The 17,871-nt window shown below is 36.7% G+C and overlaps 1 protein-coding gene across 5 annotated transcripts in view; it reads right to left on the reverse strand.

Annotated features, from left to right (window-relative positions):
- Nucleotides 1–17,871, reverse strand: part of PPP2R2C (protein phosphatase 2 regulatory subunit Bgamma) — a 388,395-nt gene that overhangs the window by 71,964 nt on the left and 298,560 nt on the right. For all 5 annotated transcript variants that reach the window (XM_074229817.1, XM_074229816.1, XM_074229818.1 and 2 more), the window contains 3 exons: nucleotides 12,999–13,164; nucleotides 11,669–11,781; nucleotides 6,513–6,690 (listed from right to left, as the gene is read on the reverse strand). In XM_074229817.1, coding sequence (XP_074085918.1) covers nucleotides 6,513–6,690; nucleotides 11,669–11,781; nucleotides 12,999–13,164 — 457 coding nt within the window. The remainder of the gene's footprint in view (nucleotides 1–6,512; nucleotides 6,691–11,668; nucleotides 11,782–12,998; nucleotides 13,165–17,871) is intronic.

Genomic DNA, 17,871 nt, shown 5'->3' on the forward strand with positions numbered 1-17,871 from the left:
AAGGACAAACATCAAGTTTCCTAGACATTATTTCCAGATGGAGCCTCCTAGGTTTCATTCAAATAGCTTTCCCAAGCCAAATACAAGGACTAAACAATATGTAACTGAATTTGATCAACTTTTTAAAAAAATCATTTTATATAATGTATTGTATCTAAGTTTAAAAAACAAGAAAGTTACCCACTTCTTACTATGAGGCAAATTATATGTCATATTAATCCAAAGCAACGAGCATTTTTATATCACTTACCATACACTAGGTGTTGTGCTAGTTGTGCTGGATAGATAAAAAAACAAAAATGAAATTCCCTGCCCTGGAGTTTATTTATATTGTAAAGCCCTTTGAGGACAAGAACCATATGACTTACTCATCTTTGCTTCACCCATGGTGCTCTAGCATAAAGCTCTCCTTCTAAGTTTTACTTCATTGTACTGGGTCTCTGATCTTGAAGAAGGGAACTCTACTGGTCTGGCATACAGAAGGCACTTAATAAATACTCATTTATTAACTTTAGTTAATGCTAAAACATCTTTGTGAAGAGAAAAATTAAACCATATAATTTTTGCACTGAGAGGTCAAACAATCACATACTTCTAAACACTCATATTTTGCTGAATGCTCACTCACAGATCTTCAGTATATCAGTGAATTGGTTGTTGAGTTAAAATGTCTCTTGGTAATATCAGTATTAATTTTATAATAAAGGTTAACAAAATATTTTCTTTACAATAATCCTGTAAGACTGATAGTGTAAATACCGTTACTGTCATTTTATCAATGGATTTTTTTCTTTGTATATCATAAATACACTGTCCTGCTGTCAAAAAAGAAATCCATGTGATCTACTGGTTTCAGCTTATCAAGGCATGGTATATTAATTGGCAACATGCTTGCATTTACAAGACTGCTTCTGTTGGAGAATGTAGGGGAGCAGTGCTTTTAACAATTATAAGTGGCTACTGCTGACAGTTATGGGAATAAATTTCTGGGAAGAGTTCATAAGGGAGCAAGGAGAATGGAGTTCAACTGTGAGTTCTTGGCATGTGAAGCCTGCTTGATGAAACTAAGACAAAGAAAAGCCTTAGGAGGGTCACAGAGTTTAGATCAAGTATTGGAAGGCTATCACCTGACAGAGGGATTGGATTTGTCCTCTTGGCCTAGAGATATGATTAGAAGCAAAAGTTACAAAAAGACAGATTTGGGGCTTGACAAAGAAAGCTGTTCAAGAACGGAAGGGGCCACCTCAGAAGGTGGTGTTCCATTTCATGAAGATGGAGCAAAAAGCTGAATGATGACCGTATTGTATTGTATTGGGCTCTTTGGGGAAGGAAGCAGGGTAAGTGTTAGAGGGGAACAGAGGGTCCTTCTAAGTAGGAAATTCTGTGATACTGGGAAGGGCTCTATCTAGTGATGTGACTAAGAATTGTAAAATATTTTGCCTTCTTTTACAAGTATCTCTTCTGTCTAAAGCTGAAAACTACTGATGATGGTTGTCCTTTGTTCTCAAAGAAGACCAGGACATCAGGGAGGAGAAGCCATTAACAAGTATATTAAACTGAATTTGAGAGACAGGCGCTGTGCTAGGTCACCAGCCTCACCTTCTCCTCCAGTCATCTGGATCCAGTGACCAGATAGAAATCAGGATGACTGGAGATGACCCTGGATGTGAGATCATCAGGGTTAAGTGACTTGCCCAAGGTCACACAGCTAGTTAGTATCAGTTGTCTGAGACTGGATTCGAACTCCCATCCTCCTGACTCCAAAGGCCAGTCCTCCATCCAACTACACCAACTAGCTGCCTTGAGGAGTACTATATCCTGTAGAGCTAGAATTATCTTGTATCCATTATTTATCTAGATATACTGGTAAATCACCTGCCTGCTGCTATTATTTAGACTCTTTCTGATCTAGACAACTCCATAAATTGGCTTTTTGATTTCCATCCAGTACAAATCTACTAATTTCTACTAATACAAATCCTAATCAAATCTAAATAGAGGATTTACTTTTTTTTGGAAAAGGAGGAAAAATGGGGGAGGAGGTAGATGTCAGATCTTTGACTCACAAGAATTTTGAAATAATGGTGGTTTCATAGGTTTGTTGACTATTAAAGTTAATAGAGTTCATTCCTAATTCAACCCACTAATTTTACAGATTTAAAAAAAAAAACTTTTATGTAGTCTTTTAGATGGAATTGGAAATAGAGGGCCAAACCTAAAGTCAGGAAGATCTGAGTTAAAATTCAGTTTTAGACAGTAATTAGCTGTGTGACCTGGGCAACTCAGAGTTTATTCTATTTTCCTCAATTTCCTCCACTGTAAAATAGGGATAACAACAGCACTCCCAGGCTATTGTGAAGCTCCAATGAGATAATAATTACAAAGTGCTTAGCATAGGGCCTGGCACATGGTAAATGTTTATTATTATTATTATTATTATTATTATCATTAGGTGATGAGTGGCAGTTCTAGGACTGATTCTGGTCTCTTGAGATCTTGTGCTCTTGACGTGATGTTCTTTCTATCATTACCTGCTGCTTCTCCTATCTAAGTAAATATGCACTAAAAATAGACATGAAGAAGACCAGGGGAATCTAGAAGACTGGCACAATGAATAAACTATTAGCTAATTTACTATGTATAAATAATTTATTTATTAAGGCATGGAGAAAATACGATGCTTTAAAAGTAGTTTTGCTGGTGGATACAGGAAATCAGGGTTCAAGCCTTGGCTTTGACACCTCTTAGATGAGTGGATTTAGGCAAGAAATTTTATCTTCCACAACTTCTACTGCCTTGTTTGAAAAATGGGGACAAGATTGTAAGGAAGAAGGTTTTGTGGGGACAAGATTATTGAGAGGAAGGTCTTGTGAAAGTTTTAAAGGACTCTGGAAATATGACTTATCATTAGTTAGAATTTTTTTTAATCCAGTAATGTTCTTCCTAAAATTTCTAATAAAAATGCTTACACTGTAATGCAGTATGCCAACAGTCTAACAAGGTCAGACATTTCCATCACATTACAGCTTTGCTGAGTCAGCTCAATTACTGAGGCTGCTGATAATCTCCCGAGAGCTTTTCCTGCTATTCTTGTTACTGTCCCCAGCTAAATGGTTATGCTTTGAAAAGGCTGTGGTCCACAAAATGTGAAGATAATAATCCTCCACAAAGTCATAAGATCATAGATTTAGAGGTGGAAGGAAGCATAGTAGGTATCTCTCTCTCCAAATTTCTCATTTTTACATATAAAGAAACTGAGCCCCAGAAAGGTTAAGTGACTTCTCTAAAGTCCCTCAGCTATTGATGTGAACAAGTATATGAATGCTATTTCTCCAAGTCTTCTTTTGCCATTTCAAGATGGTGCTGAGCCTGAGTTCTCAAAGGTTAAGGCTATACTACCAGTAACTCATCTATAAGGAAGCATGGAGTTATGGTTAGAATGCTGGATTTGAAGTCAGGAAGATCTAGGCTCAAATCCTTCAAATCGTTATTAGATGTATGACTCTAAGTCACTTAGCCCTTTTGTCTCAATTTCTTCATCTGTAAAACAAAGGCTTGAACTCCATAGTTTCTATGATACCTTCAGCTCTAAATCTATGAATCTATGGTCCTCTGATTCTATAGTCTCTGGAAGGTTCCCCAGGGGCCCTCCATCCCCCAAAAAAGAAAAGCTTCAAAATGGTGTGGAGAAAGGTTGTCTCATGCAAAGTCTCATGATCAACCTAGCTCAAAATACAAAGATTGGCAATATTCGGCTCCCTTCCATTTTTTCGATTGACTGTGTTAGAATGGTTAAAAAGGAGACTGTTTATAAAATTAACTGTTATTATTCTAAATGTGTGATCCTTGTTCAAAGAACAATGAATCTGTGCTCTAGGAGAAGAAATGAATTACACTAATAGTGACATTCTTATGATAAAGCTAGAAGACCAAAGAAAGTTGGAGTTAAGATGGCTCATATGTTCCAAGACAGATTAGTGATTATTAAAAAATACAACATTCTAAGATACCCTAAAAATTGTGTACAGTTTTTATTTTTGGTTATTCTTTCCTTATACTGAGTCTAAACTTGCCCCCATATGTACCTATTGCTCTCAGTTCTTGCTTCTGAATCTAATCCATCTCTCATATAACAGTACTTCAAACAGGTCTCTGATTAAGTCTTTTATTTTCTAAGAAAAATATTTAATTTCTTCAAATGATTTTCAGATGATATTGTTTTCAGTCTCTTTATTTAAATGAATTCTAATTGACCTTACTAAAACCTGAGTCCACTGAGTATTATGAATTTTTTGTTCTAGTTTTGAAAGTCCCTTCAGACTCCAACACCCTAATGTTCAAATATCCCTTATAATTGGAACAATCTATATTGTAAGGTCCCTTCCAACTCTACTATTTGGAAAATGTTTTGTAAACTTTTAAAAGCAACATAAATGTGAATTATTATTTTTCTATCCTATTCTGTCTCCAGATGCCTTCCACAGCTAAGATAATCTATACATTATGGTTTTACTTCAAAGAATTAAACCAAACATTGAGGCGAAATTGCTTCTTGGTAATTGGAGGGGTTAGTGTGGAAGAGAAGAATTTTGATTCTAAAGAGAAAAAAACCCCACAAAATCAAACCACCACCCTCCATTTTTGCTGTGTTAACAACCTGGTAACCAAACAGAGCAATCATCATTTCCCCTTACACAATGACAGGATCTTGTCAGAAAAGGGCAATAAGACTACATTCTCTTGCTTTTCCAGAAAGCAATTGTCTTCTTAATGAAGCTATGAAGGTACTTAAACCCATTTTCCCCTCAGAGCCTTACCACCCCAGAGGCTGCACTAGGGAGAATTAGATGTAGTTTGACCTATCTTTTACCTTTTATTGTCAGGAGAAATTCAGTTGAAGTCACCTAAATTCTCGAGAGTATTCTTGAAGTCTTGAGCAACCCATACCCTTTACTGAACTGCACAGAATTTCTAGGGGGGTGATGGTTTTCATTACTTGAACAATATACAAAGAATTTTGAGAAATAAATTTGCTTTGCATTCTAAGGCAAATTTGTTTGAGGGTGAATGCTTGACAAACTGAAGTGTGTTCAGAGGAGAAAAACCAGAATGATGAGAAGACTCAAAATTATGACATAAAAGGTATGGTGGAAAAAGTAGGCCTGTTTAGCCTAGAAAAAAAGACTTATTGGAGTATATTAACTGACTTCTGAGTTTTGTGTGGAAAGATAGAAAATACAATAGATTATAATTCTAGGGCTAAAAGAGACCTCAGAGATCATTAAATTCAATCTGGGGTCCATGAAATAATTATTTTTTTTATATTTTGGCAACAGTCCTTCCATACAGCTGATTTCTTTTGTAACCTTATGAATTTTATTTTATGCATTTTATCCACCCATTATACCCTTTTGAGCCTTAGTAGAATAAATTAAATACACCCTTCTTAGTGGCATTGAAGTAATTTGGGCAGGGTATTTGGGGGTGGAGTAGAGGAAAGAATAAAACTATAGTAACAGAGATCTGGTTTTAGGACCAACTCCACTACTACCTACAATGCTGTCTGGCCTTGTTACAAAATTTTAGTGGATCTTCTCATCTATAAAATGAGAGGATGGAACACAGGTCATCATTAATGTCCTATTCCACTAAAATTCTTTGCTTTTCAATTCTACTCTGTTCGGTTCTGTTATGAAAGCTCTTCCCTATACTTGAAAGGCCCTCCATTCCCTTCCTTTCCTACTGAAAATGAGCTGGAGAAGGAACAGACAAATTATTCTATTACCTTTGTCAAGAAAACCCCAAATAGGGGTTTTTTAACAACAAATGAATTTCTAGCCATGTTTTCCAAGCCAACTGATAGGCACCACCTTCTAACAACTTTCACACAGAACTTCTCTAAGGCACTTATCATGTAACATTATGTTTTATAGTTCAAGCTACACAAGGCAGGGACTATATTGCAGTCTTGGTAATACCTTACTGAAATCAGCATTGTGCAATGTAGAGGGAAGAGTTAAGTGCCTCATAGATGTTGTTGCAACTGATCCTCTTTATGGTAGGTTCTTGAGCCCTCTCATCATGCCCTCCTCTGAACATGCTCCAGGTCACCAGTGCCCCTTCTAAAATTGTATAGAATTTCTAAATACTCTTATGTATACATATTGTCTCCCCACTTTGTAATATAAACCTTTTGAAGGCAAAGACTATTTCATTACATCCCCAGTACTTAGAGCAGTGTCAACAGATACTTTTTGATTGAATAATTGATCTATAAAATGCCCTATGCAGATATGATTCATACAAGAGTTTTATAGAGGAGATATTGCTTAAAGAATTGGAGAGAGAATATTCAGACATCAGCCATTAAAACTGGCTAGAATTCAACTACATTAAGAGCAAAACCTCGCTTTATAAAATATGGTGCTTTTCAGCACCAGGGTCAGAACCCAACTGGTTCTGAGTCTGAATCACTTCATTTATGAGTGTAAGGTGATTGTCACAAAGGATACTGAAGCTCCTATCTGTGATTGCTAAGTGCCAGAGGTTAATTCGGAGGTCATCCGCAGACATGTAAGTCTCACAGTCACTATTGACAGAAATGGAGTTGATGTGATAAGTATGACCATTGGCAAAGATTCTCCGGGGGCTGACCTCCACCATCAGATCCATGGGCTTCAGCACAGGCACCTGTCCCAGGGAATAAGCATAGAGAAATGTCAAGAGAAGGATAGAGTAGAAGGAACTTTGGGTTTGGAGGAAATGAACTGGATATGAATCCTGACTCTGCTGATCCTGATTACTTCCCAGAGCCTCAAAGGATTGGGGGAAGGGAATAGATTATTTCTAAAATTCTTAGATCTTATGTTGCTTTATTGAATACCTGGAAGTTAGTCCCCTCATCTCTGCTTTTATTATGTATTTAATCACATTCTCCTTTTGGTGATAATTATTTGCATATTTGTATCTCCCTCCCTCTTACTAAAAAAAAAGGGGGGGAATTGGAAACTCAATGTGGGAAGATACAATCTACATCTTATTCATTTAATTCACTTTATTTGTCTCTAATCCTCATACCTCTATCTTCTTAACTAAAGTATTATTCTAACATCTCATGATGGCATGTAAGTTTTTCAAGGCAAATAGAAAATTCAGCAGGTTCTACCAAAGTGGAAAGGTGGAAAGACTTTGAGGATGGGTGCTGTCCAGCTGAATTGGGATTCACCAGAAAATTGAACAGCAAGAAATGAATTTTTGGTTGCAGCACCTGGTGGACAGGTAATGACTCACCTCTCTGAAAGATACTGAGATCTCTCTTAAAAGGGAGAGTCTACCCTTAGAGGGTAGGAATATTATTCTTATTCTAATATGAAAATATTAATTGTTATTATTGCTGCTCATAACCTTATTGGGGTAGTGTTTGCAACTTTCAATGTAGGATGCACATGGGGGTAGCACATTCTTAAATATATTCTACAATCAACAAGATTAGTTTTCAGCCATGAGTGTGACTAGTGAAATGCTTCATGGAAAAGGGACAAAATGTGATTAGAGCAAAGGAATTCCCAAGCAGAGTTCAGACAAGTCTTTTATGGATATTAGTCAAGGTCTGAAAACTCTGCCTTCATCTACCCATTCTATTCATATGAATGGAGGCCAGGAGACTGACTTCCCAGTGACCCCATAAGAATTGAATGGTTTCAAGGGTCCCTGATTTCATCACTGAAGGTACTATTTTTCAATAACTCAGAAGCCATTGGCTCCATCAGTCTTCAAGAGCTTCTGTGGCCATAATTTTTATTTACTGATGGTCAGCTTCTTGAAGATGGACCACTTAGGAGACAATATTGGATGATATTCCACCAAGCATATAACTACAACTTTCTTTTTTAAATCACAAATGCCTACTGAGAAAATGCTTAATTTACTTATTGATAGGTTTCTTGGCCTCTGAGAATACAGGATCACTTCCAAAGCACAATGAGATGTTGAAAAAAGACAGCAATGGATGACAACCAGATTTATTTTAAAATAAATATAAATGCAATTTTCCAGGGAAAGAATTTGGGTGGCATAAAAGTTATGTTTATTTATAAATGTTTAGAAGCTCCCTTTATTGTACCTTGCCAAAGACCTCCTCTATCTGTTTACTGGGGAATCTTGGACCTCATCTTTACTTGGAACTAACCCAACTAAAATTAATTAAAATCTGCAATTAAAATCCTCCTTTTTAGTGAATTAAAATATAACTAACTGTGGTTGTGTAAGAGGAATGTTAGGAAGCAGGTAGCTCTGGAGATAGGGGTTGTCATTCTAACAGCTCCAACTCTATATAGGGGAACACATTATTGAGGGTGGTAGAAAACTTGCAATAGTTGAGACAAAGACTGTCCATGCTGTCATTGAACTTTTCAAGTGGGCTACCTGACCCTACCAACACCTTGTCTTCCCATTTCTCTCACTAGTCCATATTCTTTGTAACCTTTGTAATACCTTCTACTTAAAAAAGTTCCATTGAAGTAATCTAAGAACAAACTGTATATCAAGAGAAGTTCTGTTCTCAATAGTAACTCCCCATGTGACCCTGAGGGAAGCTACTTGCTGTCTCAGGGTTTCAGTTTTCTCATCTGTAAAATTTGGGGATTGGTTGATATCTCAGAGATCTGGGTTCAAATCATGTTTATCACCTATGCATTTCCTTGGACAAAACATTTAAATTGCCTGGGCCTCAGATTCTTCATCTATCAAAATAAGGTTAGACAAGTAATCCCTCTGATGCCTTCAACTTCTAACTATACAATTTCCAAAAGGGATCATGGTTTAAATAAAGTTTCTATTTCCCTAGGACTTATGTGCTTCATACCTAATAAGTGATTCATAAATATAACATTGCTATAAGTGTCTTTCAGGGCTTCTGGTTCCCTCATCATTCTAGATAACCTTTTGTAAATATGCCCTTGTAGTAATATTCTCTTGTGGTAATAGTTTATATATACATATAAATGAATATGGATATGTAAATGTATGTATATGCATATGTGCATCCATGTACACACATGTATTATACACAGGTATGTAAATTTTATGAAATACATATCCATATTGAGATATAGATTATGTATATGACTGTGTTATACATATACCCATATATCTGTGTGTATATATATATATATACACATACTTCTGTGTATCTATGTGTTTACATTCATATTTATAGCTAGTATTCATGTAGCACTTAAACATTTAAAGGGTTAACATATGTTCTTATTTGTAGGAATACTGTTATATGATTAGGTACTATTATTATACTATTTTTACAAATAAGGAAACTGAGACTGAGAGAGATTAGGCGACTTGCCTAGGATCATTATAACTACTGTTTGGAGGAAGGATTTGAACACATTTCTTCCTGACTTCAAGCCCTGTGCTTGACCACTGTACCACCTAACTGCCTAAAAGCACTTTTGTTTCCAATAAATCAATTCTTTAGTTGTTTCTTTTGGTTGCTCGTATGTTTTTGTATAGATTTGTTTCATCAGTTTGGGAAATTCCAAGTGAAAAAGCTCTCTCTTCCTCAGCAGTTCAGCAGTGGCTGAAGCTTCCATCCTTAGGAAAGTTGCCTGGGGAAGTGAGAGGTTAGGTGACTTGTCTGTGGTCACTCAGCTTGTCAAAGGCTGGACCTAAACCCAGATTTTCTAACTCCAGGGTTTGCTTTCTAGCACTAGGCCATGCTGTCCCAAAGATTATTTGCATTTGTGTACTAGCTTTCACATAATTTTTAATGGGTATTTTTTTTCAGCCAAAATGTTTGAACATGGATCATGCTTTTCCAGGGACAATGTTGCATATGATTTTATATTTATAATCACTCATAGTTACCCCATCTTCACCAACTTCATAGTTTTAAGACACAACACAAAAAACTGGACTTATAATTAGATTATGATTTCTCCAGGAAGGATATGAGTGGCACCTCAGTGGCCGGCTAAAGTTTCTCCACCAAAGAAGTCTGTCAATAAACAGAGATTTAACATCTGCCTCTAAAGAGAATGGTAGTGCCTCATTAAATTTCTCCTCAGGTCTTATATATCATCACAACAGGGCAAGTGGTGTTATTTGAGGCACTTCAGTAAACCCTTCTGTGGTCATAAATCTCACCTCTAATACACCTAAAATTCTACCACTACTCCTTCCCCTGGAGAAAGAGAATGACTGGCACTTTTCGTATAAAGGGACATGTAGTTCTTCTCACCCTATATTAGAGTAATTGGCATGGCAGACTCTCAACAATCTTGTGGTCAAAAGGGCAGTGAAGGCTTCACTAACTGTGCAACTTTATTCACCATTTCCTTTCTCTGGCCCTCAGTTTGCTCATTTATAATTTTTTTTTTAGTTTTTGCAAGGTAATAGGGTTGTGGCTTGCCCAAGGCCACACAGCTAGGTAATTATTAAGTGTCAGAGGCTGGATTTGAACTCAGGTACTCCTGACTCCAGGGCTAGTGCTCTATCCACTCTGCCACCTAGCTGCCCTGCCCATCTATAATTTAAGGAGACTGGATAGTTTTTCTAAGTTTCCAAGTTCTATGCTTGATGAGCTTGAATGAACTATGGAGAAGACAGATTTTAATGGGTATAATGATGACTAGATAAAGTCCATAATAGCGTGAGGTGAGGGATTTCAAGTAACCTAAAATAACTGGGCATCTTGTAGAAGTGGGGGAAAAATAAGAGGTCCTGAAAACAGACTTTCTTCCTTTGCCTCTCAGCCTAAAATAAAAATGATTTAGTAGAGAGAAAAAGAGAGCTCAGTTGAGAGTCTGGAGCCTGGATTTGTATAGCCTGAACCTGGTACTTGTGATCTGACCACAGACAAATTAGGTTTCTGTGCTTTTTTTTTTATTTGTTTGGTTTTTTTTTACAGAGGCTTTTCTGTTCTTTGGATTGCCTATTTTCTGATTTAATTCATACTTTTATTTTTAAATTATTTTCTAAATTTTGATTTCCAATTTTTGCTCCCTCTTTCCCCTCTCCATTTCTGGACAAGGCAAGCCATTTGAGATATATATATTATACATGTTCAGTTGGCAAGTTAGTTAATTTCTCTAAACCTTGGTTTTATTGGTCTATAAATCAGGAAAAAATAATACCTGCACTACCAACCTCACAGGATTATCATAGGGAAAATTCTTTGGAAATTTTAAAATGCCATGAAATGGGGAAGGTCATTGTTGTCATTATCTGAGTGATCATTACAAGATGGAGTCTTACATCCAACTCAGCTCTATTAGGATAAAAAGTAGGGTCACATCTGTAAGTGGGGATGGACTCTGAATACAAAAGTATTATTTTAATGAAACATTAACAAAAAGAATAGAACATTACCAGTTAGCATGGTTCTCTACTGATCCAGCTGCAAATTCCTTTGATAAATTCTAAGTTTTGGTTTTGGCTTTAACTAATTATGACTCTGGATAAGTTACTTCCCTGCTTTTGGCCTGTTTGTTTGATCTATGTAATGAAGGGTCAATTATGGAAGGTAATCGTTACAGTCCTTTGAAGTGCTTACATTGCCTTATGTTCCAAAGTCCCTTTCATCTCTAACTTTCTAGGAGAAAAGGATGTGAACTTTCCTCCTTTCTCCAGGAATACTTAGTGTCCTGTACCTTACCTGTAGTGATGTCACTGTTGACAGGTCTTTGAGTTTTCCTTCTTCATCTTTTAAGTTATATCCCTCAGGCCTTTTATCGCGTTCAGTAACTTTCCATAATTTGATAGTTTTATCTGTAAAAAAAAGTCATTAACTTCAGCACTTAAAGATCCATCTTTTACTCTATTAGATAATCTTTCAACATTTTAGGATCATGGATTTAGAGCTAGAAGGGATCATAGGGATCACTGAATCTAACCCTCTTATTTTACAAATGAGGAAAAAAGGTAAGTGATATGCCCCAGGTTGTACAGGAAACACATTAAGGATTCAAAGTTAGGCCCTCTGACTCTAACTTTGGCCTCCTATCTCTAGGACAATGATGGGCATTACTATTTCTCAGCTGATTTCATGGATGTGTACATGAAAAACATATCCTAAAGTCAATCTTATTATTTATTTCATCTACCAAACAATATTTACCTTTTAATAATTAAGGACATATGATTTTATTTACCTGAGGACTTCCTTCACCAATGAAGAGCATAATCCTTTTATATACAGTGGTAACTGATTTCATGAATTTCTAGAGCCCAAGCCATTCACCTCCTGATGACCAAGCACTTCAGTGATGAACATTTCCCCATTTAAATCATCCTCAAAATTTTCTAGCTTAGAGGGTCTGTAGAACTTCCACTATGTTAGCATACCTTCTGTGAATCAGTGCTCCATCTCCCAAACCCCAGTGAGACCATGAAGGAAAATTTCATGGAGGTTACCAAAACTAATTGGCTTTATTCACTTTATATAGTGGTTTCTCTGTCCAAAAAGAATTTCAATATTTTCGAATTTTGTATGTCTTGATGAACCTCTACATAAGCTATTCCTAGTAATACCTATAAGGATTTTTTGTAAGTGTGGCATTTGGGTCCTGATCATAGAACTCTCCTTCTAGAGTATAGGAAAACATTGCACTGACAGAGCATGATGACCAGCTAGGAGGTCTTCAGGATAATCCTTCCCCAAATACTACCCTGGTCTTCCATCCCTCTAATACAATATCAGGCTCTTGAAGGTCAAGGATTATTACATTTTTTTAAAAAAAAATTTGTTTCCCAGCCCCAAGCACAGTGCCTGGCTAACTCCCAGTTTAGCTCTGTTTCTACTGAATCACATTATCTGACAAATGCAGAAGTATCGACATAGGAAATCATCCATTTACTAATTATTAGGGGTAGACAGACTGCATAACAATAAAAGAATCATTTTCAAATTGACATTGCAGGCTGCAAAAAGACAGGGGAAGTAAGGGAAAAGGTTGACAACTTGCATGCGAGTTCACTGGCCTTACCATTTGTGGACAAGAGAGAATGGGCTGCATTCTGCTGGGGGAGCCATTTAATCTTGTTTATTTTCTCCTCTATCTCCAAGCTCTTCAGATAATCAAACTCAGGCTCATGGCTCTGGAAAGTGCTGTAAACATTATACTCGCCCTGGCTGTGAGGCTCATTCTTACTCTGAGGAGAAGGAAACACCAGAAAAATAAAAAGTCTTTGATGGCATTTAGGGAGGTGGGTACATAAAATTTTCATCATGAAGCACCCGATATTGTCAAACATGCAATTAGGTCCAGTTTTCCATATATTCAATTATACAAACCAAATTTCAAAAGATTCCTAAAACAGAACATCATAGCTTTAACTTCAGAAGTAGAAGAGACTTCAGAAATCTAATCTGGTCTTGTTTTGTAGATAAGGAACAAGAACAAGATCTCAAGTGACTTGCCCATGAGTATGGAACTTCCTTTAGAGTTTTTTTTCCCTCTTGACTTGGTGTTATCGGGGACTTCTCACTCTCCCATGACTCCCCCATAGGATACTTTGCCACATCTTATCATGCTCATATGAGGGTCCTTCTCCCCACTCATGGAACCTCACCCCTAGTCAAATTCTTATCACCTCTCCCTCAGATCCCTGACTCAGGTCCAATCCATCCTCCACTCATCCTTCAAAGTCATTTTTTTTTCAAAAGCATAAACCTGATTTCCTGTGACATCATCCTGTGATTAAGAAGCTCCTCTTCCTTCAAGGATCAAATGTAAAACTCTCTGATGTTTGTCATCCATAATCTGACTGCTTCCTACAGGGTTCATCTCCTTACTCTTTATCTGCACCCTTTTGCTCATTCCATGGATTCATCTCCAGTAGTCTTATTTGCTACTCTTTGAACACCCCACTTCCCATTGCTTTGCATTGTTATCATCATGTGTCATCCTGCCCCTTCATCTCTGCCTCAGTTTCTCTGATTTTCTTCAAGGCTTGGCTCAGGTCCCCTGGTCCCCACAGCTGCTAATGCCATCCCCTCCAAAACCACCATGCTAGGTCAGTTTACTCTGTATCTATTTTACATGTAATAGTTGTACATGCTGTCTCCCCATATGAATGTAATATCTATGAGAGAAGGGTTGGATTCCCTTCTCTCTGTATCCCTTAATGCTCGTTGAGCAATCAACTGACTGCTCAAGCCACACGGATCCTAAGCCCAAAGTACTAAGTGACAGAGTCAACATTTGAACCCAGGTCCTCTCACTAAATCCAGGATACTTTCCAGTACCCCAACATTTTAAATTATATTTGTCACACATGATTGTAGGAGCTTCAAAACAAAGCAAACTTTTATTGAACAAACTTCCTGACCAGATTTTAAACTGACATAGGATCTAAAGGATCTAATGACAAGGATAGGAAGTTCTTTCGTGGAAGTTTGAAGGCATATGCAGAAACTACCCTATCTGGAAATTAGTCCATGGGGAATTGCTCCAAAAGTACAGATCCAATAAATTCTAAGATGAAAAAGCAATTTACTTAATTTTTTTCCCCTTGAGTCAAAAAATAGTGATTTCAAAAAGTGGCTAAATTAATTGAGTAGCCTCAAGAGTGTGTATGTAGAACAGATGGAATGAGTTTGAAGTGGGTTTTCCTTCCTGTGGCCTCAACAGAATATATACTGGGGTAAAAGGCAGAAGAAAAGAATTTCTAGGTCTCACTTAGGAGATGTGAACAGCTTTTGGTTAGTCACTTAACCTCTGAGTTTTCTCTGAAAAATAAGGGGAACTGGACTTGGTAATGTTTAAGATTTCTTCTAGATTCCATCTTCTAGAAGATTTGCAAAGATACAGGGAAAAGATCGTACCAACTATTTTGTCCCATCTATTTCACTTGCTTCATCCTAACAGTGAAAGCATATGCGGAGGATGAGATCCTTTTTGACTTCAGGATCTAAATTCCCTAAGATAAGGTCTAAGATGGGCCTTTCTCATTTTGTTTTCTCCCTGAATGCAGCATTAGTAATTGACTCTATGGTAAATGCTGTTACAGAGATGTTCCAGTGTCATATTAAATATTATACATGTCCTAGCCTGTCTTACTTGGTGGACAAGCTATCATGATGACTGGAAAAGAGCAAAATTATCATTATCACCACTGGCAAATAACTCTCCTTTAGAAACTACAATCCATAGGTGTTCTCAAGTAGATGCAGAAACCATCCTGTCTGTAAGTGGAAAAATTGCCCTAGATGAAATTATAAAATTAGAATGAAAAGAGAATGGATCCACTGAATATTAGAGGTGGAGGGAACCTTAACATATAGAAGGTCAGTATTGGAAGGGATTCAAGGTCATTTAGTCTAATATCTTTATTAAATAGCCAATGAAACTAAAGCCTAAAGCAAAGGAAATGACATGCCTACAGGTACCTAGGTATTACCTACTACCTATAGTAATAAGATCAATGAGGTTTATTTAATCAAAAAACATTCATTCAAATGAGTGTGAGTTAAAAAGAAATAAAGATTTATAAGATGATTGTATAGATACTTTTGTTTTCAATCTTTTCAGACATATCTGACTTGCCATGATCCCATTTGGGGCTTTCTTGGAAAAGATAATAGAGTGGTTTGCCATTGTCTTCTCCAGTTCATTTTATAGATGAATAACTGAAGCAAACAGGATTAAATGACTTGCCCAGGATCACACAGCTAGTTAGTGTTTGAGACCAGATCTGAAGTCAGGAAGATGAATCTTCTGACTTCAGGCAGTACATTATGAGGAAAGCACAGGATTTAGAGTTGAAAAACCTCAGTTCAAATTTTTGTCCTCTCATTACTACATGTGTTATCTTGATCAAATAGCTTCAAATTTCAAGGCATCAATTTCCTCATCTGTTGGGATTAGCTGATTTCTGAAGTACCTTCCATTTTAATATCCTTTGATTCTTATTTTTTAAGTTCATCTTTTATTCTTCACTCAAAGATTAAATCCAGTTTATCTTGAATATCTTTCCGATACTTAGCTGTTTTCACGCTGTATGCCACCATTAAATTGTTGGGCTCCTTGTGAGCAGCAAAGGTGTTAACCTTTTTTTTGCATCCCTAATGACTAACACAGTACCTGTACATACTAGGTACTTAATAAATCTTGTTTACTTGTAATCTAGCTATATTTAAGTATATATGTATAATCGTAGATATATAAATATGTATATTTGCAAGTATATGGAATATCTGTGATTTTCCAACCACTGATGCAAATTGAATCTATGTATGACTTAGTGGATAATCCTAGAGAGTTATCTGAGCCACTGGATCACACAACTAAGAAATATCAGAGTGGAATTTTAGTTTTAAGAAGACACTCTAAATTGAGAAAATTACATTTAAGCCCTAAATCAAGATTTTTTTCTCTTGAACAGGAGGCAAACATATTAAAATTGTCCCCATTTCATGGAACTCATGGGATTCTGAGCTAAAGGGGATCTTAAGGGTAATCAAAATTGACTTCCTCATTTTAAAGATAAAGAATTGAGGCCTGATGAGGTGAAGTGACTTGTCCAAAATCATATAGTAAGTAGTGAAGGTAGGATTAGAACTCAGGTCCTGTGACACTAAGTCCAGTGTTCATTTTCTCCTACCATATGCTACTAACTAGGAGTCTTTAATGTATGTACTCAAAAGACTCTTCTACGAACCCAAAAAAGGTTCATGTGCCTTCCCTTAAGAACCCTATATTATTATTATTATTAGAGAGATTGAGGTAGGAGTTACATCACATGATGATTTCCTTTTTTACAAAGGAGAAATAATACTGCAGCCCAATGTGGGGTAAATATTTACCATATATTGAAGAATACAAGTCAACCATATTAGATTTCCAAAGTCAACTGAAATTCTTCAGATTTGCTATTTTAAGAGAGTTAAGATAAGAACAAAAGTAAATTGATACTGGGTTCATAGGTTAAATATTCATGCAGATATTTATTCAACAATATTTCTCATGTACCAGTCATTATGCTAAACATTGGCATAGAAAGATAAAAAATTACATAATCTTTGTCATCAAGGAATTATGATATAATTTGAGGAAAGGAAAGAGGTCACAGTTACAAATAAGCATGATCCAATGCAGAACATTATAAGATCTAGATGAAGTGCTATAAGGAATATGAAGAGGAAGAAATCACATTTGCCAGAAGGTGTCATTGAAGGCTTCACGTGACAAGTGGCATCTGAGATGGTTCTTAAAGGAAGGGAGGATGTCAACAGGCAGAGAAGAAAATTATGGCTTCACGTCAGGTAAAGCAGTCCAACACCACTCTGTGTAGGTGTAGGCAAGTTCAATCTATCATTTGGTTCAGCATTGGAGTGGGAGAAATCAGAGGCACAGTTTCAGTTAGGTTGCAGTACACTGCTGTTGCAGTGAGCAGTGTGGGAAGATGGAATCTGGGATGTGTGAGCATGAGGGAGCATTTGGTACCAGGGCCAGTAGATTTTTACTAAGCTGTCTCATTTGAGCACTTTTAAAGCAGCTATGTTGGACCTGAGAAGTATAGACAGACCCTGGTGAGCCTCCAGAGGATAGGAGAGGTACTGATACGTTGTCTGAGTTTCCTAAGAAGAAATTTCTATAATTTGGACATATTTATGTGTCCCATTGCTATTACAAAAGGTAACATTTGGGGAATTTTTCAGTGAAACCACAGGACCAGTTCTTAATTCTTTCCTTGATATAGTAAACAAAAGGAAAGACACTAGGGAAGAATGTCCATATGTTATTTCCTTCCCCAAGGATCTGGTGTCTTATGGTAGTGCTTGGAAACAATCCCAAAAGGTTGGTATGCTGGTAAAGGTTCAATCTTCCTTGGGCTTTCAGAAAGAACTTTGGCTTG

This window comes from Macrotis lagotis, chromosome 3 (genome assembly GCF_037893015.1).
Source record: "Macrotis lagotis isolate mMagLag1 chromosome 3, bilby.v1.9.chrom.fasta, whole genome shotgun sequence".
Taxonomy (NCBI): Eukaryota; Metazoa; Chordata; class Mammalia; order Peramelemorphia; family Peramelidae; genus Macrotis; species Macrotis lagotis.